The 27,659-nt window shown below is 37.3% G+C and overlaps 3 protein-coding genes across 11 annotated transcripts in view; 1 reads left to right on the top strand and 2 right to left on the bottom strand.

Moving 5' to 3' along the window:
- Cask (peripheral plasma membrane protein CASK) overlaps positions 1-3,874 on the top strand; it is a 240,234-nt gene extending 236,360 nt beyond the window's left edge. For all 8 annotated transcript variants that reach the window (XM_076765678.1, XM_076765683.1, XM_076765685.1 and 5 more), the window contains one exon: positions 750-3,874. In XM_076765678.1, the coding sequence (XP_076621793.1) occupies positions 750-929 (180 nt within the window). In that variant the 3' untranslated portion in view covers positions 930-3,874. The remainder of the gene's footprint in view (positions 1-749) is intronic.
- Positions 3,875-4,264: 390 nt separating this feature from the next.
- Karl (lipocalin/cytosolic fatty acid-binding protein Karl) lies at positions 4,265-11,427 on the bottom strand. Its single transcript, XM_076764705.1, has 4 exons — positions 11,035-11,427; positions 7,519-7,747; positions 5,060-5,231; positions 4,265-4,989 (listed from the first exon to the last, which is right to left on the bottom strand). Exons 1-4 carry the CDS (start codon positions 11,191-11,193, stop codon positions 4,830-4,832), a joined length of 720 nt encoding a protein of 239 aa, XP_076620820.1. The 5' UTR covers positions 11,194-11,427; the 3' UTR covers positions 4,265-4,829.
- A 1,709-nt stretch (positions 11,428-13,136) lies between these two features.
- On the bottom strand, positions 13,137-17,405 carry Cnb (centriole duplication and spindle assembly protein centrobin). 2 transcript variants are annotated; one of them, XM_076764643.1, is made up of 8 exons: positions 15,600-17,405; positions 15,334-15,442; positions 14,569-15,261; positions 14,275-14,501; positions 13,987-14,189; positions 13,651-13,907; positions 13,412-13,576; positions 13,137-13,353 (listed from the first exon to the last, which is right to left on the bottom strand). In XM_076764643.1, the coding sequence occupies exons 1-8, from the start codon at positions 17,054-17,056 to the stop codon at positions 13,267-13,269; spliced, it is 3,198 nt and encodes a 1,065-aa protein (XP_076620758.1). In that variant the 5' UTR covers positions 17,057-17,405; the 3' UTR covers positions 13,137-13,266. The 2 variants fall into 2 exon arrangements, 1 of the variants encoding a protein (XP_076620758.1); XR_013079662.1 differs by lacking the exons at positions 13,137-13,353; positions 13,412-13,576 and having other exon boundaries at positions 13,782-13,907; positions 13,987-14,178.
- Positions 17,406-27,659: the final 10,254 nt, after the last annotated feature.

Genomic DNA, 27,659 nt, shown 5'->3' with positions numbered 1-27,659 from the left:
TCGAACCTCAGTTATTCGACCGTCAGCCCCGATTATCCGAATGACTAAAACGGTGGATGGGATAAGCACTGAACCTCTATTATCAGACCACCTCGGATATCTGAACTATCTTGTCCCCGACGTGTTCGAATAAACGAGGTTCTACTGTAATTCTATTTGTTAGCTCCCACAAAGTTCGTGAAGCCGATTATTCAGCAAATAGTGAAGAAAACAAGACTTATTTGCCAACACAATAATTTATTAACAATTTGAATATATGAAGATAAAACGTGTTAACAAAAAATGTTCAGTGCGGATATATAGACGGTTCAATTCGTACAAGTTCTTGAAAATCTGAATCTAATCCTTTAAATCTTGCATTCTGAGCTCGTCCTGTTCGGTCAGTATTTAAATACAAAAATTCAATTATGGGAGGTGTCTTGATTGGCAAATCGAAGTTGGCCCATCCCGTATGGGTCAGTCCTTCTGAAACTTTAAGTCCCATTTTTGGCCCAAAATACCCCTTGGAAACTAATTATTGTGTGCATCGCGTAAATGGCTTTAGTATGTCACTTTCCTATTGTCGAGTGAGGCAGTAAGATAGTAGAGTTGCAAATTCCTTAAATTTAAGTATGTCCGGTAAATTCTGTGCTATTAATATTTGAAAGGAATAAAGAATAAAGAATGTCCTATACTCTTCGACAGTAACACTGTTTGGAAGTTCAAACACTATTTTAATGGTTGAAAACGATTTGCAATTTGATTTTCAGTGCGACGGAAGCCTGGAGAAGCTCGCGAAGGAATCGGATTCGCTGAAACAGGCGTACGGACACTTCTTCGATCTGACGATCGTGAACAACGACATCGAGGAGACGATCGCGCAATTAGAGGCAGCTATTGAGCGGGTCCACACGACACCGCAGTGGGTACCCGTCTCCTGGGTCTACTGACAGCGAACCACGCCAATTCGTTACAACACCAACGCGGACTGCAACGGCTCGTCGAATGTGAAACAATGATCGTCGGATCGCTATTCACCGAACGACCGGTCCAATTGCGATCGTTTCGCTGCGACCAAGGTAACTCCGTATGCGCGTGGCCGCGCGAACTCGCGGTGCTCGCAGCAGATCGTGGTCGTAGCCGATTCGGGACAGACAGGCACGTATATACACGTCGGACCAATCGAACGAACAAACGAATGATACAACTTGCCGTCGATCCTTCGACCGATTTCTGGCATGACGTCGACACGAACGCGTGACTTTGGCCGTGTGTTCATCAAGTTTTATCATTGCTGCTGCATTACTACTATTATTATTATTACTATTATCATTGTTATCACCGTCGCGTGGGGAGAAAGAGACAAAGCTTGAACGATGTGGATCCCCCGGGGGGGCGCAGAACACGACAATCAAAAAGCAGAGATCATAACTTTCGATTTCGATGCGTAAGGTTAATCAGCGTTCCTCGAAGCTGAAAGAAAAAAACTACATACTTATTCGAACGGTATCGGTATACGAATCGACGAATCGTAATCGACAACGGATCAGTCTCCTCGCGATTATTACGATTACATAGTTTTCTCTCTTTTTCTCTTCACCACCCTTCTGCTTTTACTTTCTCACTGTCTGTCTCTCTTTCTCTGTCTATTCCGCTATTTTCTTTAGCATTTCTCGAAGACATTCCTCGCGCCACGTTAGTGCGCGGACACGAATTTATCACAGTATTCGTCAGCCTGTGCGATCCGTACGTAGCGATACGATGGAAACAATGGGAGTATTTACCAAAGAGTATAAAATGAAAAGAAAAATGCACAGTCCGCGATACACCTGTGAAGAATTACACCGAAGAAGATTAGAAACAAAAGGGAACGGTCGTTCGTGCTGTTCGTGAATGTTGACCGAGTGGACACGCTTGTACCGTTATTCCAAAATTGTGTCAATCGACTATTCGTAACCTACTATTGCCTCCTATCGTACTCTCTTGTAACTATTTACACGAAATGAAAAAAAATACTAGGGCAGCGCTGTTCGATAGTCTAAAACGCTAATCCCATCGTAATAGTCAATCTGTTTGTTCGAGTTTGAAGGAAATTGGACTATCGACAACTAGTCGTTTACTTGTAATTTTAAGCAGTAGAGGAAACTTCGCCGATTTCGTCTAGTACTTCTAACATCTGACGAGAGTTCGTCCTCGACGAACCCTCGTGCGCGTATATGCGCGAGCGCTAACTCTTCTTTGAACGGTAATCGTATCTTTTATCTCCGATTCGGACGTGTCCAACTTCCGTTTACGCCGTTTGCAAACTTTCCACGTGGCTGCGTTCAACTTCTCGCCCAGATCTGCGACGTCCAACTACGAAAATCCTCTCATGTTCCTTTCGTTCTCAGAACGTACCTACTCTAGACTCGATTGTTCATCGAAATACACCGATCAACGACATTGCTTTATTTTTCCAGTTTCAGTTCCGTTCGAGCGAACGTAGGTACACGCGTTAGGTGGACGTCCTAGAATCGACGCCGATTTTGACCAGACTACTTTTCCCCGCGATTACGTTGACACACGAGACACACGTACACACGTCAACTGGTAATATCACTCGGTTCGCATTGCACCCTTGTACAAAGCGCATAATTGAATGACGAAGTAACAAAACGCGGTTTACTATACGATATTTATAACACGTAAACTCAAGTAAATAGATAGATATACCAGATATATGAAATAATACGAAACACCGTCTCGCATTAAATGAAAAAAAAAAAAATTCTAGAACACATGCACACGGAGAACACGCGTATACACTTACACGCTTACACGCTTACACGCCCGCTTGCGAATACGTACACGTACACGTACTCGGACATCTATACGCGACACACACACACACACACACACACAAACACGAATACATACACGGAAAAACAACGCGGATTCACGAGATACAGGTTTAACGATTAGGTAATTAATTACAAGCGATTAAATAAATTAATTGTGTAACTAATTAATACTGAATTACTAGAAGACTAATAGAAAATTTGCATATGCAGCCCATAGAACGAAGGAGTGAATGCGCGTATGCACGGGTATGGTGTGAATCTCTTGCAGTCGCGATTAAACATTGTGATCGGCACTCGCGCGGCTTTGTTCAGAACTTGTTCGATTACAGCTCAACTACTTGTAAAGATCTCAAAATATACGCACACACATACACGCATACGCACGCGCGCGCGCGCGCGTGTACACACACGTTTTACTCTGTGCTTCCTACTCGACAAAAACGCGATATTAATCATCGAGAGCGTTATTATCGTTTATTGAACGCGACAACTTCGATGAGGGTGTACGAGACGATACGGTAGAAACGATCTATCGCGCACGTACTATCGATTACTCGTACGGAACACCTACGAAACGTCGACAATGTTCCGAACAGGCCCAATTCACACGGAGACAAGTCTGAAATCGTTAAGTGACAAGGATCGTCCGCGTAGAAATTCGAGGGGAGCTCGTACTAGTATGTTCGTGTTGTATGAGTGAGAAACTATCGAAACGCAAGAAGGACGAATCTTCAGTGATTTTGTAATATTTCTTATAAGTTGTAGCTGCCATATCCAGTAAAAACTAAGTACTAGGTGCGCTGAGTGATTATCTGACGACGACTGTTACGATAACGATTCTGATGGTGGTGGTGATGATCGTGATGATCCTATGTGCTTCTGCAAGTGTGTGTTCGTGGACTTTGAATGAATTACGCTAAGATGTTGAAAGACGACGGGTCTAAAGAAAACAATAACAGTTCATTACAATTATGTAATTATAAATAAGAGGAAGAGACGAAGAGTATTATAACACGTTGTTAATTGAATTAATAAAACTAGCCCAAAGTGTCGAATGTACGTTCATTTGGTCATCCACGTTATTAATTTTCTAGTTACAGAACGAGAATTAACCACACGAGGGAAACGAGGACAAAGTTGACGATCGATGCTGCTTAAGGATTTTCTTCGCAACGACTGATGCGGTTTTTGGAGTAATGACTCCAGTCGCATAATTCATTTTTTTCAGGTATCCAACTTGTCAATTAATTTTAAGGTAAGTAATTACTGAGTTACTAGTGATTTGGGATATAAATACAAGGGAAGATCCAGTTAGAAAATATAGGTTAATTCAATAATATATTTCAATAATACTTTTCTTATATGATTTATAATATATTACAATACGACTGTATATTTTATTAATACAAGTATAGGTTGAATATGAACACTTTGTAGAAAGAAAATAAGGAATGAATAACTTTTACTATATTTTGTTCGCAGTTCACGTCTCATCGTATCAGCAATCCTAATTATGACTTAAATACTTGCTGTCTTCTTAAGCTCTTGTGGGGTCAAAATCAAGTTAATAGCTACGTATAATGCATTTCTTATGACTCGAAGTATGTCATACTCTACATCTTAAACTTCTAAGTACCTAAATTAATCACATAATTCAATCACAAGTTTATTTATATAAACACACGCTCGAATCATATATATATCTGAACTTTAAGATACCCGGGTACTTTATATTTTAATAGACTAGTTCATGATCATTCCTAACAGTCTGATCGCAATGTGTAAATATTATAGCGTAAACGCATAATTTATCACATCGTATGTTACGTCGTTAGAGATATATTCAATCAGTGTGCCAGAAATTTAACAATATGCTCGCAATTTACTTTCAATCGGTATCAAGAAAAATTTAACGACTCCTTAGAATTGTAATTTTTAAAAAGATTTTCTAGCGATGAACAGAACACACTACATTCCCTCCTATCGACAATAATAATAGAAAAATTCGATTTAAAGACGTCGATGTTTCTTCTTTAGCGGGTGTTTTCGCAAGATGTAATTTTTCCTGAACATCGTAGATGATGGAATTATCAAATCTAGTTCCGAAGCTTCCGTTTTATTGCACTGCTGCTGATCCATAGGGAACATATACTCCAGATCGATATCGTACCTTCGCGTAAAAATATAATATTAGATATATTTTCCATAATTAAATGAATTTTACTATATTTGCTATCCACCTGGGTAACTTTTCACGAAGATAAGAAATAACGTTAGCTCCGAGACTCGGCTGTCTACTCATGATGAAGCTGGATAAGTATCGAGGACTCTTACTTTGTTCTGCACAGTGCATGAGCAGTGCCCATGATTTGTAATCTGAGTCTAATACGTACGTATTGTACACACCCTCATCTGTAAAAAGAGACAATACGTTTGGTCAAAGAATGCAAAGGGTACCTATTAAAACCACAAATGAGGTATAGGACAGACCTAACATCTTATGGTAGTTTCTGTCACGTGAACTAAAATATCTCTAAAAGGGGACCCTTTTCTTGTAAACGATTTACTATCGTAATTTTATAAGATATTTATTCACTTGGTTTTATAGCTGATAGTAATCATGAGCATTGATAGTTTAGTTGGGTCGTAGGAGCTCGTAATTAATTATTTCTTGCTTGTCCCGTCAGACACAGTCATAATTAATAAGTAGGAGACGCTTGAGAGTCAATTAATAAACGACATGTATCTAATTGAATGAGAATAAACCGCTTTAATTACTGTTTGGCGCACGCTAGTTGCGATGCTAATGTTCGGAGTATACGAGCTGGACGCAAATAATTTGCTCGTAAAAAAATACTAACTTAAGATGTTAGACCACCTTGATGTGTTTCAATCTTTGTTTTCTATAAAAACAGAAAGACACACATAGTATTAAATATTTATTTAAACAGGTTGGTGGCCTTTTAATTTTTATGAGGAAAGAAAATAAACTCTGCGGTATTTAATTAGGTACATTACCAATTGCATGCAGGCTGCGTGCATGCACCATTTCATGCAGGCTGCTACTAATTACAAATTACGAGCACTTGTATAGGCAAGCGTAATTAGCATTTAAGTAGAATAATTTAATTTATGTACATCGTGTTCACATAGAATTACGTTATGGTTAGTCCTTTACAGGCAAGTTTTTCTTAAACGTAGGTTAAAGATAATAAAATTTTCTATAAAAGAAGGGTGGATAAGATATTAATTAGATGGGTCTTCATATAAAACAAACTTTAAATTATATCTGCAATTTAGAAAACATTTTATGTTCCATCTATCTCTATAGTTTGATGTTAGAATAGACCATACGATATCGATCCAAATTTTGATTACTTTCGAAACAATCCTACGTAACTTTAAGTGTTATCACTAATAGCGGTGTAATCATTTTCTAAACCGAATCAATAATGTTGAATGAAACACGGAAATAGTAAGGGACAGTAAAGTTCTCCATGCCATGTGACAGAAACTTCTACTCGATGCTAAGTCTACTTTATACCTTGTATGTGCCAGGATTAGCTTCTATTCAATAATTCAGACTTCTTTCTCTGCTTATTGAATGCAATTGAATCAAGATGTTACCGATTTATCGATCAGCATGATTCCAAGACTACGTGACATTATTACCGAAATAATATTCTAAAAACATCATTGAAAATTGGATCAAAATCCAATGAAGTTAGAGCCATGTTCAAAATGTAGGCAAAAGTATCAATATTAAGGGTGTTCTTTTTGTCTACAATAGGCAATAGAAATTGCTAAAACTTCTTTTGGTACATAGCACAGTATAAATTATAGTAGTTGTTATATTCATTAGAGAATGAAATACCCCTTAAAACGAGTGTCCATACAAATCGATAGCGTACTTAGTTCCGTAGATATAACGATTTTTGTTTCAAGTCGATCGCGTGGTTAGTTCCAAAGATATAAGGGTTCGAAACATTTGTTTACTTTTCATTGTTGAGGTCATTGGCCACATGCGTAAATAGTAAACAGTATATAGTACATTCTTGGAAATACTACGACTTCCTGGTCACGACTGTCATGACTTACATGTGAGAGACAAAAATAGTCGAATTAAAAAAATTACCTCTTCATTTAAATTAAGATATTTCCAAAACGGAAAGTCAGATCAACATAAACCAAAAACCGTTTCAAAGGAGAAGCTTTGCAACTTCTAACAGTGACTCAACTATGTAAAAAACATGATTAGCTTCGGAACTATACGCGTATAAAGCTTTAATACTTTTAATCTTTTTTAATTTATTAAAATATTACAACCGGTCAATAAATTATTCGAATAATTTCATTCGTAACAATTCTATTAAATGACCGTGCACAGGTTGCCTTTTTAATTAAATATTAAATTAAAATCAGTAGCAATTCTGCTTTCTTTTTTAATACAAATAAAGTACAGGTGTTACAATAATACACGTATACATTGAAATTAAAATTAAATTTCATATATAAAATTTTCGACTTCATATAGACGAAAATAATTTTAATTTAAAGAAATACATGCTTGCAAGGACTATACCTCATTTGTTGTTTATTTTTTATTGTCGCTGTAACAATTCAATATTAATTTGAAATTCACTTATGATCGTATATGCGAATATCGTGTAAGAATTTTGGAAATATACTTAGAACTTACACGGATACTCGGCGTGCACCCAGTGGGCAGGTAATTCGGACGATGGAATTTTCCAAGTGATGTTACCAACAAGTTGTTCGTTGATCGGATCATCCGTAAAACTGTAAGTGAAATTCATGGTGACTTCCGTGCTTTCGGACGAAATTGAAAGTTCGGCTCGCATGCATCTGTACGCGAGTGCCTCTTCCGAGCTTGCATAATACTGCACTATGTACCACGACCCAAGGAACTGCAAGAAATAGATGTTATTTGTTGCTGTAGCGCGGAACGGTAACTTCACGGGAAATCCGCGTAGGTATTCGCGCCTAATTGTCCCGTTGTTCACGTAGAAACGTTAATCGATACATCCACGGTTTGTTCGACCTGCTGCACCACGATATAGACATCGAGAACTCGTCCTAAACGGTCTAAAAATGGTCAACCTTGATAATATATTTTTCCAGATAGGTACCGTTCGAAAATTATGTCACGCTAAATTCGTATGATTTTGATTCTACACCATCCCCTTTTGTCACGTTCGAAAATACACTCCTGGAAAAATTAATTCCAATATTTTTCGTACGAATGTTCAGGGTATTTATACAATTCTCGCGTAAACATAGTGAGTTATCAGAAAATCAGCGTAAAGCAATTTTATTCTACACAGCAATGTGATCGTGGTAAATTGAAATTTTACCATGCAGATACGCAAAACATAATTTTGAAATCCTATTGTGGCATTAACATTTTAATAATCTATCGGGGGATATGCAAATGAGAATATGAAACAATCATTAAGCCATAATCCCGACGAGATTCAATTAAAAATTGTATTAGTTACTTTAAATGAAAATTGTACATATGTACATATAATATACTCGTTATCCCTACATGCTTCGTAGTTCGTAATTATTAATGACGCGCATTTGTGTACGATACGGAAGGAAAATATAAATCGATATACACAAAGTTGATTTATGAAGTAGGGGAACCAACATTATCGACGAAAGCTCTGTTTCATTCGTTTGGTTGCTTTTAAAAAATTAATCTTCAATTTATATTAAACTCGCGTATGTACTTTCCTGACTTTGCTAATCTTTGAATTTTTAGTACTAATGTTAAACATTTATAGATATAAAATTTGTTCTTTCCATTATTTGTTAGTATTACTTCAGGTATTCATAAATACAAAATCGATTTAATATAATATTTATAAAGAGAAATGATTACGTTACTGACCATTCGACAACTCGACATATGTAAAATTCTAATAACCTGAATATTGAAATATACTGAAGTTATTTTTGGTAGACTAGCTAGAGTAGCATGTCACACATCGTGTATACATACGCGTATACGTGTAAACTATACATAGTTTGCTGTTTCTCGAAGTGACGAGATTCTAGGAGCCCGTTCCCGTTATCAGTTCCGCCTAACAATAGGGCATTAATAATAGTACTTCCTAGCTAAGAAGTTATAACTTCAAAAATTCTTTATTAATTTTTTATTTTACTTATTCTTAGAATCTTTCACCAACCTTACTATTAATTCAGAAATTTTCATTAAACAAGTTGTAGCTTGTAAATTTCTATTGCACAATTGATTTTTACAATTTCACAAATCACAAGTAAAGTCACTAATATTATTACATTTTACAAGCACTCATTGTTCAATAAATGCAATTCAACGTGTTCTAAGGATTTACTTCTACAATTTTTACGAGTCATGGAGAGCCAATAATTTGAATTACAAGTAAAATTACAAATAAGATTTTACCAAAATAACATATGTATCTCTCAAAGCTCCGAAAACATACTAAGAATACGTATCACGTCAGTGGCTTTTGGGTTATCAATGGAAACGGTTCGGTTCATATACTATCGGAAAGGAGTCGACCAAGATTACTCTCTATTAAGAATAAACGATCGTTTTGTGTTGTCGATGGTCATCGTAGATACTGTCTCATTTAGGTATACTTAAGCAGCAACTAGTTGGTATATTATAATCTGACACATTTAATCACATAAGTAATACGTACCAATACGATACAAATTAAATGCCACTGATTAATTCGACAGCAGTAAAGTTAAAAGAATATTTGAAAAATTATATGCGACCGATAAACGTGAAACGAACTTTTTAACGATATTAGTCAAATATTTCCATTTAAATATAGAAGCCATTTTTCTAAGATGGTACTAAACGCGATCAAAACTTTTCTTTCTAAACCTTTTTTTTCTGAAAATAAGTTTTTAATATACTTATACATTTCCTCCACTAATGCATAAGTAATTTCATAATTTCGTTTTGTTAATTACTTTTTAATAGATTTGACTGCAGAAGCTTTTAGACGTAACTCAGCATTTAACAAGAAATTACTTTCGTTCGAATAATGTCACCTACGTTTTACTTTATTTAGAATTCGTATAGCCATTAATAAATGGGAAATGCAAAGAAAAAAGAGATGAAATAAACAGAAATAAGGTTAACAAATATGGTACTATTATTTACTGCGAATTTAAACGTGCTGTCGATTAAAAATTAAAAGAGACGAAACAATTTGAATACATAAATGAGTCACTAAAGAAATGATCAATCAGTTCTCAAGCTCCATTGAATAATAAAGACTGTGAACGGAGCTTAAATTAAGAAACACAAAGGTATTTGATGGTAGCAAGTAGTTTTATATGCACAGAAGGTAAGAGTCCGAAATAGCCTTCTCTTAAACACGCATAAAAGCCAAAAATAAGTTGCCTGGAGCCTTCCTTTGAAATAAAGTTCGCGATATTTTATGTAAATTCATTGTCTGTCGTACAGGCATTACAGTATTGAACGAAATAATAGTTTGCATCGATATTTAGACATAAGACGTCATAACGTTTTGGCAAATATTCTCAACGAATTTTATAAAATAATTACACGTACGAAATTAATACTCATGACCAATTAATAAAATTAATAGTCATGACCAAAATTGTATCAAAGATGCAAAGGAAGCTGAACAGATATCGAAGAGGCAATAGTAATTTCTGTTATCGCGGCAATACGTGAAGAGTATTCAACAATTGCGTTCCAATTGCGCTCTCCACAATTATTATTATACATTCAGCGCACAGATTGATCGGATATCCGTCGTGATCGTCTATTTGTAACGTCAGAATATTAACGAGCGATACATATTTCGATTTTGCATAGAAATTTTCTCCGAATCGTCGAGAGAACATTCAAAAACCGATCGCGAATGTCAACGTGTTTGTCACGAATCTATTGTGGCCAATAACAATAATATTAAGTTATCTAAGACTTTAAAATCAAGCTTCACCTCAAAAATTTTGACGACACAAGAAAAGTAACGCCTGTTAGAATAAAAAAAGAACAACTTTTTGACTGTATTACGAATGCAAACTAATTCATTGATTATTCCCCCAAAAAAGTACTAAAAATGCCCCCTCTAGTGGGTCGTAGGCCTCGCGTTGGGAAACACTGATGTAAACGTTGGTCGAGCGAGACAATCGTTTGAATACCGCGCGCGCATACCTCGGATATGTCAAAATTTCGTATGCCCTTGACTTTAGGGCACTTGGTCTTGTCCTCCCGCCTTTTCCAAGTGCCGCCAGTGTCGTTTATCACGCAGGCCAGCAGCAGTAGCACTATTATCGGCGAACAGAATCTCGAACATCTCGTTCCGGGCTGCATTCTCCTAGCTGCATTCAGGCTTACAGCCACTTGGCACACGCGGAACTTCTTGCTTCTTTGCCCGGTTGGTTCGGTCGGGTGACTAAAGGCCACGGAACCGGGCAGAATGAAGAGCGGACGCGCTCATGACTACCACTATCTTCGCAACGAGCGTAGAGGGGGTGGCGGCCACACTATCACGTTCCTCCCTTTGCATTCTTGGTGCTCTTTCGTTTTCAATCGGCAACTTGTTCTGCTCGTCGCGCGTAGAATCCTCATAACTGGCGCCGGACTTAGCTCGGTACGGGCCCCGGGATCGTAGGCGTGATCGTTGTCACGGCTAAAGAAGGGCATCGACTGTTAGGCCACTTCGTCTCCCGCTCGCACTCGGTGCATACGACTTCGTATCTTTGCTGGGTTTTTTTATTATAGACCCCGTTGCACGCCGGAGCGCGCGCGTTTCGTTCAAGGTAAAAGGGAACGAACACGGCCGACGGAGTTCCATCGAGGTTTATTTCCATGAACGGTGATCGATAAACGCTGTCTCTCGAGGCCTCGATCATTCGCAAGCAGTTCGACATCGCTCGAACAACTTCGAATAAATCTTTGTCTAGGCCATCATCTAGATAGGGCGATTGATATCCGTCATACGTGTTCGTTTGTCACGAATAAAAGCTTAGATAAAAATTTCGAGGTGAAGTTTTATTGGAATGAAAGTTTATCTGGATAGACATATGAATTTGTATTAGGTTTGTCAGATTCACATAAAACCTTTAGAGAACTCGCAGATAAACGTTGACCATGCTACAGTACTATATGCATGCCTTAAAATAATGGATGCATATGTGATCTCTGAGAGAAACAAGTTGGATCGATTATATTTTACGACAATTGTAAGAGAAATGGCTAGGTAAAGATGGAGCTCCAAGGCATGTTTCAAAGCCTCCATTTGGTTCTTAATCCTTTTTACCTATTAATAATAAATGTACAATAAATTGAAAATACAGTGTCCAGTTTTTGTACACAGCAGAGATTTATTCTGTTCTACGATAATGCAAGACATATATCGCAAACAATAGTTTTAGAATTTAATGATTTAATGTATGAGATTCTACAGCATTTACTTTAACAAATCGTGACATTTTAGATTTTCATTGAGATTGACGCGCCATAATTGTCGTTTAAGCTGATATGTACGCAATTAGTATGCGCCTTGAGAGTCGAATGCCGTATGTTCTCTACTCTTTCACGCGCTTACTATTCAGGAAACGTTATCGATAAACATTTCAGTAACAGTTCTCTGAATAACTTCAGCATTCCATCTCGCCGCACGGAAACGTGTTCGACATATGTAAGTAATTCTATCATTTTCGTGATTCACGATATATGACGTAATACTGGAAATATTTATGCAAATGCAATTATTCAAGAATTCATAATGTAGAATACTATTTTCGGGGTGCTGTTTGCGTTCAGATAATCCTAAGTTTTCAGCAACTCTCGCAATAGTGATTCATTTCTCAGGATTTAAATACGATGACGAATCGTGAAAATCAGATAAGACTAAACTGTGACTCAACGTCTCTTAAATATCGATATTCTTTAAAAAGAAATGTAAGAAACTCGAAAGTTTCAAATTCCATTTGTTCTGTATTATCTTAATAACTTGCATTGCATCCACGTAACATAAATTGTATTTACTCATAAAAATATGCTTATCGCGTACAGTGTGAAGTAATGCCATCGACTGAAGCGTTCCAAAACGAGCATACATAAATTAAGTCTAATCTAAAAAAGCAGATACACTGCTTATCATTCTTTATCGAACATCCTTTTCCTCTACGCGGTAGTAGCAAGAACGAACTAATGAATGGTTTAGTCAGTTGTTTAAGAGAATGGGAGAATGAGATTAAATAACAAAAAAAAACAATATTCATTTTTAATTTTATTATGTTTATGTATAAAATTCATTTTATTCGAATAAAAAATATGTATCATAGATATATCTTAAGTATGGCTAAGTAAATGCAATATATCGATATGGTCCACTTCATCGATACCGTAATCGATATTTATCGAACTAGAAGTAGTAGATCATTTCCACGGTGGTTTATGTTTCAGTTGATCCCCCTTTGTACAAATTTGTGATGCTGGAATAAATTCGCTAGTGTCCGGTGTAGTCTAAAAAATACAATTGTGTTACTAAAATCATATCGTAAATTATTAGTGATTAAATTACCTCTGATGGAGCAGGTTGCCATGTCATAACACTGTCTTCATCCTTTATGCTTAGTTCCTTTTTCAAATAGTGCTTCCGTGGTACTTCTCTGCAAATTAATGGCGGGCTTGAAATGTTTTCTCTAATTTTTAAATGTTCGTCCCTCGATTGTTGCATCTCGGCGATCTGCAAAATATGTGGGTAACATAATAATTTTTATATTAACTGCGAAATAATATTTCTCTTCAAATAAATTTTACCATTTTTACATATTTACGAAGATCATCTTTTAACTCTTTTCTACTTGTTAGTGGAGTATCGTCGATCGGAGTGATAGTACTCATACTTTCGCCTTGATCGTGAAAATTTTTTATATCTGAGGGTTGCAATGTTAATTTTCTTGGTTCTTGAAAAACTTTTGCGAAACAATTTGGCATTGATTCGGATTTTTTAGGGGCTTTGAATAATCTCTCAGCGTGAATTTTTTGAAGAGGTGTCAAATCTTCCATATTTCCACCTGAGAGGTTATGCTATTAGTAGAGCTAACCCTAACCAAACTATAGTATTATTAATAAAAGGCGATCGGATGACTTCACCTGATATTATTTGTAAGGCTTGAAGCCATTGTTTTTGCATTACAGAATGAAGCTGTTCTGCAAGTTGAGATTTAGTAGCGCGTTGAGAATGAAGTTCCGTTTCTAAAATCGACGATTTTTGTAAAGCTTGCGCTAACTGAAGTTCGCATAGCCGTTTCTCTTCCTTTTGTTTCTCTTCTAATAAATTTATTTCTAATCGATGTCTGAATAATTTAATAATTGTATTGTACACAGTGCTTATATACAATACACGTATAAAAAATATACTTAAATAAAGAGGGAACATACTTATCTATAATATCTTTAATTTTTCTGGCTGCACATTCAGCAATAACCTGTTGCCTAGTTTTTAATTCTTCAAGAAATTCAGACTCAGCAACATCAAGCTGAGCTTGAAATTCTCTTAACTTAACTTTCACTACTTCATCAACTTGTTTTTGGTAAACTTCTTGTAATTCTGACCTAATTTTTTCTTTCTCTTCCACAAGAGATTTTGTTTCATCTTTGGCTACTTTCTGCAAAATATAGTTGGCAAATCAATAAATATTTATGAACGCAACGAAATGCTGATTAATAAACTACCTCTGCTTTTTTAGCATCATCTACTGACAAAAGTAGTGTAGCATGTTTTTGCTGTAAAATTGCATTCCTATTTATCTCTTCCTTCAATTTCAACTGTAAATTTTCTTTCTCTTGCCTTAGTACAGTTAGTTCTGCCTCACAAGTATCTAATGCTTTATGAATAACATTCATTTCATTTCTAACTTCTCCACCTTTTAATCTCTCTTTGCCTAATTCTTGTTGAAGACTTTTTAGTGTTTCTTCAATTTGTCTCTTTTCCTCTAATATTTTATTGCTGTCTACTTTTATTTGTTCACATTTCGTTTCTGCTTCTAGTACAAATGATTTATAATTCTCTAATTCGTCAGCATGATTTTTTAATAACTCTACCTTTTCCTTTATCACTGAATCACTTTTTTCTTTGTATCCAGCTGCTAGATCTAAAGCTTTTGATAATTCTCCTTCACAACGTTTAATCTGTGATTGTAATTCTGAAATTTCTAACTGATGCTTCTCTGTTGTATTCCTCATATTTGTCTGTAAAGCACTATATTCATTTTCTAAAATATGAACGCGTTGTTTCAGTTTTGACCATGCATTATTAAATTGCACGATCAATTCATTCTTTTCATTGTCTACTCTAAGTGCTACTGCAACCTTCTCTTGTTGCTCTAACAATCGTTTTTGGAGCTCTTGAATTAAGTGTTCACAATGCTGTAGAGTTTTATATTACTAATTACATAAATTGATTAGTAATGAAGACGCATTCATATAGAGTTTACTTACCTCTCGGCGAAATTTTTCTTCTTCTAATTTAATTCGACGCATTTCTTCTTGCGATTTATTGCTATTGTTATCCCAGAAATCTGATAATGACAAAAGTCTTTGCGATTTTCTGGAAAGAATATAAATAGTTATTAAAACTTCTCATAAATGTAGGACAATAGATATACATCAGGAGTACGCGAGATCTCGAACATTTTAGGACATTTTCGAAATCTCGTGCACACCTGATATACAAGATAATTCATTTATAATTATAACAAAAATACCTCGGAAAACAGTCTGTATTTGTTGAAGCATGAGCAATGCTCTTATTACACATTCCATTGTGCATTTGTTTCATTTGCTGTACATTGTTATTTTGTTGAGAACTAGTATATTGTGCTAAATCACTAAGCAATGAAGATTCTACATTTTTATGTGCAGAATGTGGTTGTACATTATAACCAGCAGTTGCATTTACACTATTTACATCATCTGCACACAAGGGAATTTGTTCAATAACTGATTCTCTTCTTTTTATATTATTTCCATTCACAATCAATTTATCAATATTATTTGCATTTTTTAATTCACTTATATTTTCTACCTTTTCAGTTTTTAATGTTGGTTTCTGTCCATTTTGTCCCCATGATTTAAATTCTGAGATTATTTTCTCACTCTCGTCAAAATTAAACGAACTATTGTATGGTAGAGATATATCAGGGAAAACATTTGAACACATATTTTTGGATACAATTGGTCTGATATCACAATATTCATTCGAGTCTTCTAAATCAAACTCCAATTTTCGATTGATAGAATTTTTACGTGTATCATTGTTAATTTTGCTAGTAGAAGCATTGTTGCTGTGATTTGATATTAACATATCACTTTGTTCTCTGTGACACTGATGTTTTGAGACACTATTTATTCGTTTTGATAGTTCTAATTCGGTAGCCTCCATTTCTTGAAGTAGCTCATTCACTTCAGAGAGCTCCATATTTTGTATACTAACTTTAGAGCACGAATGTGGTTGTTCCGTTACACTAAATAAAGTTGAGGTAGATGGCATTGAATGTAATTGATTGGTAGAAGGTTTAACAAACATATTACTTGTAGTTTTACAATGCTTTAGAGGATAAGAGCAAAGTTCCCCTTTGGAAGAAGTAGCAGTGGCATGCGAGAAACCCACACTGCGAGAACCAAAAGGTAATACCACAGAGGATTCAGAATGGGATATTAAATGATCGTGCTTATCCTTATCATGATCATTAACATTAGTTGTATTAGTACCAGTAGCCATAGGAAGACAATTCCCCAATTTCATGTCATTCTGATTAAAATTAGTGTGGTTTGACAATGAGTAACTATTAGGAGTTGTTGGAACAGACAAGGATTTTCGAGGCTTCACGGGTGTATTTTGTAAGCTACAGCTCTGACTTACATAGAGATTAGTTCTAGGCAATGTCTGTCTAAACTTGATAATTGGGTTATTGTGAATTTGTGATTCCAACGAATTATTTAGCAAAGTACCATCTAAGCTAGTATCTTTAAATTCAATAGCAGTTATTCTGTTTTCTAACGATTGCATATGCTCCACAAGTTCCGATATTACTCCTGTTTTCCCACTGCTATAATCTGCTTTTCCACGATCAGAATTAGCATCAGAGTCTGATGATGGTACAAGAAATAGGTCAGGCGGAATTAGGAGTAAAACATCGGTATCATCAGAATCGCTCATCATCCATTTGAATTTTCTCTCACCCAAAAGCAAATCAAATCCAATTATCGTACGTTTCGTACAAATATACAACTATTTACACAGTATTTACACATCCCTCCACATGTTTAAAAAAAGCAAGCGATCTGTTTATAGTTTTAGGTTTACTACATTTGTCATTTAATACTGAGAGAAAGACGTAAACTTTAACGTTGCGATCGATGCACAAACACTCCCACACAGCAATAAAGCGTTCTTGCCCTTTCGCTAATAAATCGCATTGCGTTATATACAATTTAAAAAATTTGTAAACAAACTAACCAAACAAACGTACTTTAAAGGAAAACATCCCGGCTGTACAGACATGCCAGACGAAGCCTCGAACCCTCTGGTGCTAAAAAGCCCAAGTTTGTCGAGAAATCCATCTAGCGTGGACGATATGAACTATTCCACGACAAACTTGGGCGTTTTAGCACCAGAGGGTTCGAGGTCGGGAAGTAAGCGCCATCTAGCGTTGGAGATAACGAACTATTCCACGACAAACTTGGGCGTTTTAGCACCAGGGGGTTTTAGGTCGGAAAATAAGCGCCATCTATCGTTGAAAATAACGAACTATCCGCGACAAACTTGGGCGTTTTGCCGTGGATAGCTGTGCAAATCATGTACCATCGATGGGTCACACTTTCTTTAACTTATGCATAGGGAGCATTACGGGCAAACGAAACGGATATTTAAGTAGGTAAGAATGCAGTCACTTATGTCGACACTACTGTAGTTATTATAATGTAGTAAGAAGCTTTGGACACTGTTCATTAATCATTTTTGGACATCCTGCGTAAAAGGTGCAACGACTGAGGTCTATGTTTATCAAAAATATTATTACTGAAAATACATCGACTTACAAACAACGCAAACGAGAGGCCGCAGAATGAATCTAAGCAAATAGTTACGTTTAAGATAATTACATACGATATTATACATTTCTAACAATTACACAATAAATAATATCACATTCTCCAGATTACTTCTGATGATCCGGGTAGGATTTCTCCACAGTAGCATGGTGATGATATCTATGACTCCAATAAGATCGACAGTTCTCCATTGTCGTTCGACGTATATACACATTTCTATTTTAGTAACATACAGAGACGTACATAAAATATTCTCTATGCCAATAACGTGTCCTGGGTACCATTAACAACTATCAAAGATTAAACTTGACCTAGAAATCAGATTTCCAATTATTTTATGTAGATTTTCTCCTATTACGGGATACAATTAAATAACAACTCACTAATCTCTATGCTTATGTGCGCCTACATAGGTCGGAAAGTAAAAATGCCTGGGCAGTCGAGAATCTCGGCTCGAGATTCGAAATCGTATGCCGTAGACGGGAGGTCGGATTTCAGTTGTTAAGAGTGAGAAGGCAAATGTGAGCCTTTCTCTCTCGACTCCCACGAGGCGGACCGAAATTACTTCGGGCAGCTTCGGAATAATCGAGAAAGAGGGCATGTGTCAGTTTGCCTTTGTCGACTTTCCGAAACCCCACGAGCTCACGTACGCGTGATCTGCCATGTGTGAGTAAAGCACCGGGTGCTGAATCTGGCAACTATGCTCTGAGAGACTCTTGAAGGAGAGCAGTCAGTTTACCTTTGTCGACTTTCCGAAACACTACAAGCTCACGTACATACGCGTGATCTATTATCTCTGGTTTAAACCAGAGATGCCAGACGAAGCGCCGAGTGCACCGTGGACACGTCTCATGGAAGTTAAGAGAGGCAGGCTCACATTTGCCTTCTCGCTCTTGAATAACTGAAATCCGACCTCACGACAACGGCATACGATTCGGAATCTTGACTGCCCAGGTATTTTTACTTGCCTTTCCTAGAGTTCATTACTGAACTCTGCAAATTACTTCTGGTTTCTATTTGCCTCTGATGACCACTGATGACCAGTGCTGACAAAAGTACAGAACTCCCGTCAACTTTTGACACCATACAGCGACTGTTACTGACTGCTCCTGATTACTGCTTGCCTCTGCTGGACTCTGCTAATCATCGCTTACATTTCTGACAACCTATAACAATTACTACTGACTTCTGCTAACCTCTGTTGGTCTTTGCTGATCTCTGTCAGCGTGTGCTTGTTTCTGCTGAACTTTCCTGGCCTCTACCGAACACTACTGACCATTGCAGGTATTTCTGATAATGTATAACGATTAATACTTACTACTGCAAGTCTCTGCTTGTCTTTGCAGGTTTTTGCTTTCCTGTGCATGACTTTGCTGGCCTCTGCTGAACACTGCTGACCACCTCTGATGCTTCTGACATCGTATAACAATTACTACATGCTACTGTTCGCCCCTGCTGATCTCTGCTTGTCATTGCATGCCTCTGCTCGTCTCTGCTGACCGCTGCTGACCACCTCTGATGCTTCTGACAACACATAACGCTTACTACTTGCTACTATTCGCCCCTGGTGATCTCTGCTTGCCACAGCTGGCCTCTGCTGACCACCGCTTATATTTCTGGCAACGTACAACGATTACTACGACTCCTGCCTTCCTCTGTTAACCTCTGCCAGCGTCCCCTGGCCTAAGCTGGCCTCTGCTGACCGCTGCTGATCACTGCTGATCACCGTTTATATTTCTGGCAACGTACAACGATTATTACTGGCTACTGCGACCCTTTGCTGACCTCTGCCAACATCTCCCGACGTCAGCTGACCATCGCTGACCACTGCTGACCGTTGCTGACAAATTGTGACACGATGTAATATAATATAATATGTTTATATGTATTAAAGTGTTGTATAATGTAAATCTATGGCAATAAATGATATAATTTCAAAGAATTCTATGTGTTCTCATCATTTTTACCCTTCTTTTCCTATCGAAATCATTCCCTTAGTTATAAGACACTCCGAATCTTTTAAAATTTTCTAAGTTCCCCAGAAAGATTTCAAATTTCCCGCCGCCAGGAATTTCTGCGAATTCCTGGAAATGACGTCATTTCTAAGAATTCCTGAAAATTCTCGGAATCCCTGGAATTTCTCGGAATCCCTGAAACTTATCGAGCTCCCTGAAACTTAGCGACATCCCTGAAACTTCTCGGAAATCCCTGAAATTTCTCGGAAGTTTCAGGCAGCGGCAAAAATTCCGGCCTGAATTTTTCGGCAAAAATTTTAAAGCGGCCCCCCCTGAAATCTTTCCCGGGACTTTGCAATTTTTCTGGAGGAACATCGCAGCCTGCCTTCCATCTCTCCTGGCAGCCGTCAACCGCCAGGTGCCTCGTGCTCGCTGTGGAACTTAGAAATTTTTATGGAAGATCGTCGCTGGCCATCCGCCATTGTTGTTGTCTCCTGCCAGCTGTGGAACTTAGAAATTTTTCGGGAAGATCGCGCAGGCCCCCTCCTCTCTCCTGGTAGTCGCCATCCGCCATTGTTGTCTCCTGCCAGCCGTGGAACTTAGAACATTTTCGGGAAGGAACATCCCGAAAATTTTGCAGCGACCCCCCCCCCCCCACTGGGTGGGAGACCGCCAGCCAGACCTGGCCGGACTCCCACCTCCCCCCCTCCAGGGGAGGACCATCTCCTGCCGGCTCCGCTCTGCTGCTAGATGTTGCTGCTAGGAAGGCATGTCATGAAATGGCCCATTTAGAGTTGGGTTAACGAGTGTATATATAGAAACGAAGGCCCGAACGAGCGCTTGTGAGAAAGCCTAGGCGGCGCCAGATTTGAAAACTTTCCGCGGAACTTTGAAAATTTTTGCCTCTGGCAGCTAGTACGCGGCTGCCGTTTACCTATCGACCCGTAGCTATGGCGCTGACGGTTTCAGGTCCATTTTAGACTAGAAAATTTTTATCTCTGGCAGCTAGTACGGGAGCTGACGTTTACTGAATGAATGAATAAGTATCTCTAATCGACCATAGGTCTGGCGCTGACGGTTTTTGGACAATTTGGACATTGTTATCAGGAGGACATGGTAGGGGAACAGGTGACACGTATCTTATAGCTAAGGGAATGATTTCGAGAGGAAAGAAAAGGTAAAAATGATGAGGACACATGGAATTCTTTGAAATTATATCATTTATTGCCATAGATTTACATTATACAAAACTTAAATACATATAAACATATTATATTATATTACATCATGTCACAAGTTGCCAGCAACGGTCAGCAGTGGTCAGCGATGGCCAGCTGACGTCGGGTGATGTTGGCAGAGGCCACCTTAGGTCGGGAGATGCTGGCAGAGGTCAGCAGAGGGTGGCAGTAGCCAGTAGTAATCGTTGTACGTTGCCAGAAATATAAGCGGTGGTCAGCAGTGGTCAGCAGCGGTCAGCAGAGGCCAACGGAGGCCAGCAGAGGCCAACGGAGGTCAGCAGAGGCATGCAGAGGCAAGTAGAGTCCAGCAGGGGCAAGCAGTAACAAGTAGTAATCGTTATACGTTGTTGGAAGCATTAGGGGTGGTCAGCTGTGGTCAGCAGAGGCTAGCAGTGGCAAGCAGTGACAAGCAGAGTCCAGCAGGGGCAGGCAGTAAAGTTGTAATCGTATACGTTGTCAGAAGTATCAGGAGTGGTCAGTAGCGGTCAGCAAAGTCCAGCGGAGGCAGGCAGAAGTCAGTAGTAATCGTTATACGTTGTCAGAAATATAAGCGGTGGTCAGCAGAGGCCAGCAGAGGCTGGGAGAGGCTAACAGTAGCCAATCGTAATCGTTATACGTTGTCAGAAGTAACAGGAGTAGTCAGCAGCGGTCAGCAGAGGCCAGCGGAGGCTGGCAGACGTCAGTAGTAATCATTATACGTTGTCAGAAATTCCAGGAGTGGTCAGCAGCAGTCAGCAGAGTCTGGGAGAGACTAACAGTAGCCAGTCGTAATCGTTATACGTTGTCAGAAATTCCAGGAGTGGTCAGCAGCGGTCAGCAGAGGCCAGTGGAGACCTGTTGACGGGAGGTCGGATATTAGTTGTTCAAGAGCGAGAAGGGAAGTGTGAGCCTTTCTCTCTCGACTCCCATGAGACGGTCCGAACTTACTTTGGGCAGCTTCGGTGAATCGAGAAAGAGGGCATATGTCATTTTGTCTTTATCGACTCTCCGAGGTCTTTGCATAGATGCCAGATTCAGCACCCGGTACCCTACTCACACATGGAATATCACGCGTACGTGAGCTCGTGGAGTTTCGGAAAGTCGACAAAGGCAAACTGACACATGCCCTCTTTCTCGATTATTCCAAAGCTGCCCGAAGTAATTTCGGACCGCCTCGTGGGAGTCGAGAGAGAAAGGCTCACATTTGCCTTGTCGCTCTTGAACAATTGAAATCCGATCTCCTGTTAATGGCATACGATTTGGAATCTCGAGCCGAGATTCTCAACTGCCCAGGCATTTTTACTTTCCGACCTATAGGCTCATATAAACAAATAGCATAATGAAAAAAAATTTTGCGAAATTTTTTTTACAGAAATACACATTTTAAGACCTCTTGATCATATTTTGACTATTGGAGTAAAGAAATTTTTTTTATTATTCCTATGTACGAGCGTACATATGTATATTATTAATACGACTTTTCAAAATCAAAATACTTTAAGATTGAAAATTAATAAATTAAAATGAGAGTCCACTCTTTGCTAGTATCGTGCACGCTGTTTTTATTTTTATAATATGAACAAAACAAAAGAATTAATTGTTACAGAAATTCATTAATAATAATATTCCTTGATATGTTTTGAGATAACTGTATCAGTTTGTTATGGCGAACTAAATACTGTATGCCATTTTAATACAAATTATGGGTTGGATTATAAATTTTAAAAGAATATACCCGAATATTTTTTCAGGTACAAACATAGCATATAATTTTAGAACAGAAACTTGAGTTAGCAGATAATGTTAAAACCGTTTTACCTAGTTATACCCCTTTTTACCTGAAGTATAACCTTTTAAATGTTTCATATAAATCTTAGGAAGAATTAAATTTTATGTAAAAAAAATTAAATAAACTTTTTCTCTATCTTCTCTAGAAAAGAAAAAATTGCATGAAATCTTGTACATTACATGCTTACTTAAATTCATTGAGAACGAATAATGTTTTAGAATAAGGTGCAACATGGTCTCACTCGCAAAGGGTTAATTTAGGAATAAATGTTTGGTAATTGAAAACAGGTAAGCAGCTTAACCAATTGCGATTTTCGCTAAGACAAAAGTTGAATTTAATAATGTTACGAGCCAGGGCCGTGCAGCGTGGCCTACGAGTGTGAGAGAGAGTACATAGAATATGGTATCAGTATATTAGTTAGGTGCACGGACGAACTTGATGCGTAATCAAGGAGCCGCTAGGATGGTAATAGATTGCATGGACGAACTCGATGCGAAATCGAGGAGCCACTAGGTTGTAAGGATTCGTATTTGGATTTCGGATATGTTAATTGACCTCGTAACTTTCAATTATTAATTATAATATAACTCGAGCGGTAAAGTTATATTATTGTGGGAACGTTTAACTAACAATAATTGCTTTATGTAATGATGGGTTAAAGAAGTTGGATAACTCTGATTTAATAATAAATCTAGATATATTCTTAAACCAAAAAGTAAAATACAAATGTTCAGTGTATGTTATGTCGCGTTCAAAGAATAATTATAATTACCTAAACTGATCTTGCACGGTGTTGACGCACTGGCGATGCGGAAGTAAATCGGTTGAAAATAAAGGCCGTAGTAGAATTTATACCGGTTCATGGGTTCTATATGGTTTAAAATTGATACGAAAAGGTACTGTAGCCCGATCTCACGAAATGAACTATCAAAACCGTAGACGAGTAACGAGAGAAGTGACGTTGACTCTAAACGTGACGGTACGATTATGATCCCCCAGCAAGGAGATCGCGGGGTTTATATACCCCAAAATCTGTAGGGGCGGATTCCAATGTACAATGGAAATTACCGCACTCAGTATTCTCCGAATTGTGTTAATTATCGAGTTGCTGTATCTCGACGGAAGTGACCCCCATTTCAAAGGTTAGATAAATAGCAGAGCAATTTCCTAATGTATTTAAGTGGTAAGGAAAAATTGTTGAACGAAATGTTCGGCATACGTAACAATAAGTTGAATTTTAGGACAACACTTTAACCATACACGAATTACCATTATATGTATGTCAATTTAATTAATAAACAGTGTCTAAAACTTATTCCTATTATAATAACTACAATAGCGACCACATAAATGACCGCATTTTTGCCCGCTTAAAGATAAAACATAAATGGGTAGTACTATACCTAATTCAGTGTATATCTATATATATCAAAACGACATCTACCATAGAACGCCCAAGTTTGTCGAGAAATAATTCATTTTTTACACACAAGATGGTGTTGCAATTATTTACGATCGAAAACTAATTTTAATTTATTTATTAATGCAACAATAGAGTACTCAGTAATATATATCACTTATAAATGATTTACAATTAACGCTAAAAGTCCAAACTTGTCTCGAAACAGTTCTATTCCTGTCAGAAGACCCTGCCAACCTCACTCTTTGACACTGCACACATATTCCTAGTTTTTACGTTTCTCTGAGGAAATACACGGTCCCACATCGTGTCATGTACAATACACATTAACTTGCGACTATATGTACGTTAATTTAATTAATAAACAGTGTGTAAAGCTTATTATTATCATAATAAGTATGTACTTCAGTGTATATCTATATATATCAAAACGACATCTACCATAAAACGCCCAAGTTTGTCGAAAAATAATTCACTTTTTGCACATAAGATGGTACTGCAATTATTTACGATCGAAAACTAATTTTAATTTGCTTGTTAATGCAACAATAGAGTGCTCAGTAATTTAGATCACTTAAAAATGCTTCATAATTAACGCCAAAGGCCCAATCATGTCCAGAAACAGTCCTACTTCTGTCAGAGGATATCGTTAACCTAAGACACTGGTTAACTTAAATAACCGGCAGAAGTAGACCTGTTTCTAGACAAGTTAGGATCATTACCGTTAATTGTGAAGCATTTATAAGTAATCTAAATTACTGAGTACTGTATTGTTGCATTAACAAATAAATTAAAATTAGTTTTCGATCGTAAATAATTGCAGTACCATCTTATGTGTAAAAAGTGAATTATTTCTCGACAAACTTGGGTGTTTTATGGTAGATGTCGTCTTGATATATATAGATATACACTGAATTACAGTGTTAATATTATAATAATAAGCTTTACACACTGTTTATTAATTAAACTGACGTACGTATAGTCTCAAGTTAATGTGTATTGTGCTTGACACGATGTGGGACCGTGTATTTCCTCAAAGAAACGTAAAAACTAGGAATATGTGTTACAGTGTCAAAGAGTGTGGTTGGCAGTGTCTTCCGACAGGAATAGAACTGTTTCGAGACAAGTTTGGACCTTTGGCGTTAATTGTGAAGCATTTATAAGTGATCCATATTACTGAGTACTGTATTGTTGCATTAACAAATAAATTAAAATTAATTTTCGATCGTAAATAATTGCAGTACCATCTTGTGTGTAAAAAGTGAATTATTTCTCGACAAACTTGGGCGTTCTATGGTAGATGTCGTCTTGATATATATAGATATACACTGAATTACAGAGTTAATATTATAATAATAAGCTTTACACACTGTTTATTAATTAAACTGACGTACGTATAGTCTCAAGTTAATGTGTATTGTGCTTGACACGATGTGGGACCGTGTATTTCCTCAAAGAAACGTAAAAACTAGGAATATGTGTTACAGTGTCAAAGAGTGTGATTGGCAGGGTCTTCCGACAGGAATAGAACTGTTTCGAGACAAGTTTGGACCTTTGGCGTTAATTGTGTAGCATTTATAAGTGATCTATATTACTGAGTACTCTATTGTTGCATTAATAAATAAATTAAAATTAGTTTTCGATCGTAAATAATTGCAGCACCATCTTGTGTGTAAAAAATGAATTATTTCTCGACAAACTTGGGCGTTCTATGGTAGATGTCGTTTTGATATATATAGATATACGCTGAATTAGGTAGAGTACTACCCATTTAAATGTCCGAAATCGGAATAGCGGGCATTGATGGGGATCGCGCGGATCTTTAAGCGGGCAAAAATGCGGTCATTTGTGTGGTCACTATTGTAGTTATTATAATAGTAATAAGTTTTAGACACTGTTTATTAATTAAATTGACGTACATATATTCTCAAGTTAATATGTACTATGCATGATACGATGTGAAACCGTGTATTTCTTCAAAGAAACGTAACATCTAGGAATATGTGTTGCTGTGTCACAGAGGGAGATTGGCGGGGTCTTTTGACAGGAATGGGACTGTTTCTAGAGAAGTGTGAGCCCTTGGCGTTAATAGTCAAGCATTTATAAGTGATCTAAATTACCGAGTACTCCATTGTTATATTAATAAATAAATTAAAACTAGTTAATTTCTTATTCAGTAGCTCTGGTCTGCTGCAACTTTCCGCGTGTATGCAGCTGTTCACTGATTGCTATTCTACTGGTGGAACTTTAAACGTTAATAACGTTTTTAACGAAGCCTCTATCAACGAATTGCTATTCTTGATTTTCGTTTTATTTATGCTTCTAGAATCTCCCGTTAAAGTTTTTCTGAGGGTTGACCAAACACCCTGTATATTATTAAGCTGGTTTTCGCTTTTCTGGGGAAACAACTGATTCTATTAATTTGTTTATGTTGAAAAAAATAATTTTTTGATCGTTATATTAAGTCACCTAATGTTCTTACATTCGCTTTCGCTTATACTTGTATGAATGATTTATTGACTGCGTATGGACTTATCAATAAAGTTTTGATAATATTAAATTAAAACCCGTCAACGAGCCGATGAAATGCTGTAGTGGAACTTCGAACTACAAATAAAAGAGTGTATGTGCATATAATAGTTAAATTATCATGTGTGTAGATCTATTGAACCTGCCGACTGAGCTGATCAGCCTACTAGTCATCCGAGTTGAATGAGTGTCAGCAAACGGTGGTAATTCGTGTATGGTTAAAGCACAGACAAGGTATATGAATAGACCTTACACCTTATGGACTTTCGTGGCCCAATCTGATGGGTTGACAGCTGTAGTGTGTGCATAAATACATGTAAATTTACTATACAGGGATTGAAATTAATTTCTAAATCTGTTGGTAATGTTACAAATAGCACGAAAATGATAATGGGGTTTCGAGATCCCATCAAAATGGGTCGAAAAAATACATTCAGTGAAAGATCTACTCGTATACCTCGTCTGTGACAATACTCTAGAGTCTTTGATGAATCATTGAGAATCAGAACTAACGTAGCGAAGAAGCTCTATATTCATGATGACCTATGCAAGGCGGATTGCAGCCAATTTGCTAATATTATTTAGTTTTTAATTAATAATTGCATTACCCAGCTAAGAGTGATATGATTATTAATTAAACGGTAAATAATATTACCCAGGACTTATCACGTGGAGGTTGCTGCGAATGGAGACCCACCCTAACCGATTCCCAACCACCCTCCATTAATAAAGATCTTCTGTGACCAACGATCGTTGGTCGAAGAAGAAACAAACGAAAGTGCAACCAATGAAAGACGCACAAT

Source organism: Colletes latitarsis, chromosome 5 (genome assembly GCF_051014445.1).
Source record: "Colletes latitarsis isolate SP2378_abdomen chromosome 5, iyColLati1, whole genome shotgun sequence".
In the NCBI taxonomy this organism is placed as follows: domain Eukaryota; kingdom Metazoa; phylum Arthropoda; class Insecta; order Hymenoptera; family Colletidae; genus Colletes; species Colletes latitarsis.
The sequence above is the reverse complement of the archived record's forward strand: the minus strand, read 5'-3'. Positions and strand labels throughout refer to the sequence as shown.

Coding starts and splice junctions, on each gene's coding strand:
- Karl (XM_076764705.1), bottom strand. CDS start 11,193: ATGCAGCCCGGAACGAGATGTTCGAGATTCTGTTCGCCGATAATAGTG. Junction 5,232..7,518: donor GGTGCACGCCGAGTATCCGT/GTAAGTTCTAAG, acceptor CTCTTTTTACAG/ATGAGGGTGTGTACAATACG. Junction 4,990..5,059: donor CTTCGTGAAAAGTTACCCAG/GTGGATAGCAAA, acceptor TTTTACGCGAAG/GTACGATATCGATCTGGAGT.
- Cnb (XM_076764643.1), bottom strand. CDS start 17,056: ATGATGAGCGATTCTGATGATACCGATGTTTTACTCCTAATTCCGCCT. Junction 13,908..13,986: donor AGCCTTACAAATAATATCAG/GTGAAGTCATCC, acceptor ATAACCTCTCAG/GTGGAAATATGGAAGATTTG. Junction 13,577..13,650: donor TTCGTAAATATGTAAAAATG/GTAAAATTTATT, acceptor CATATTTTGCAG/ATCGCCGAGATGCAACAATC.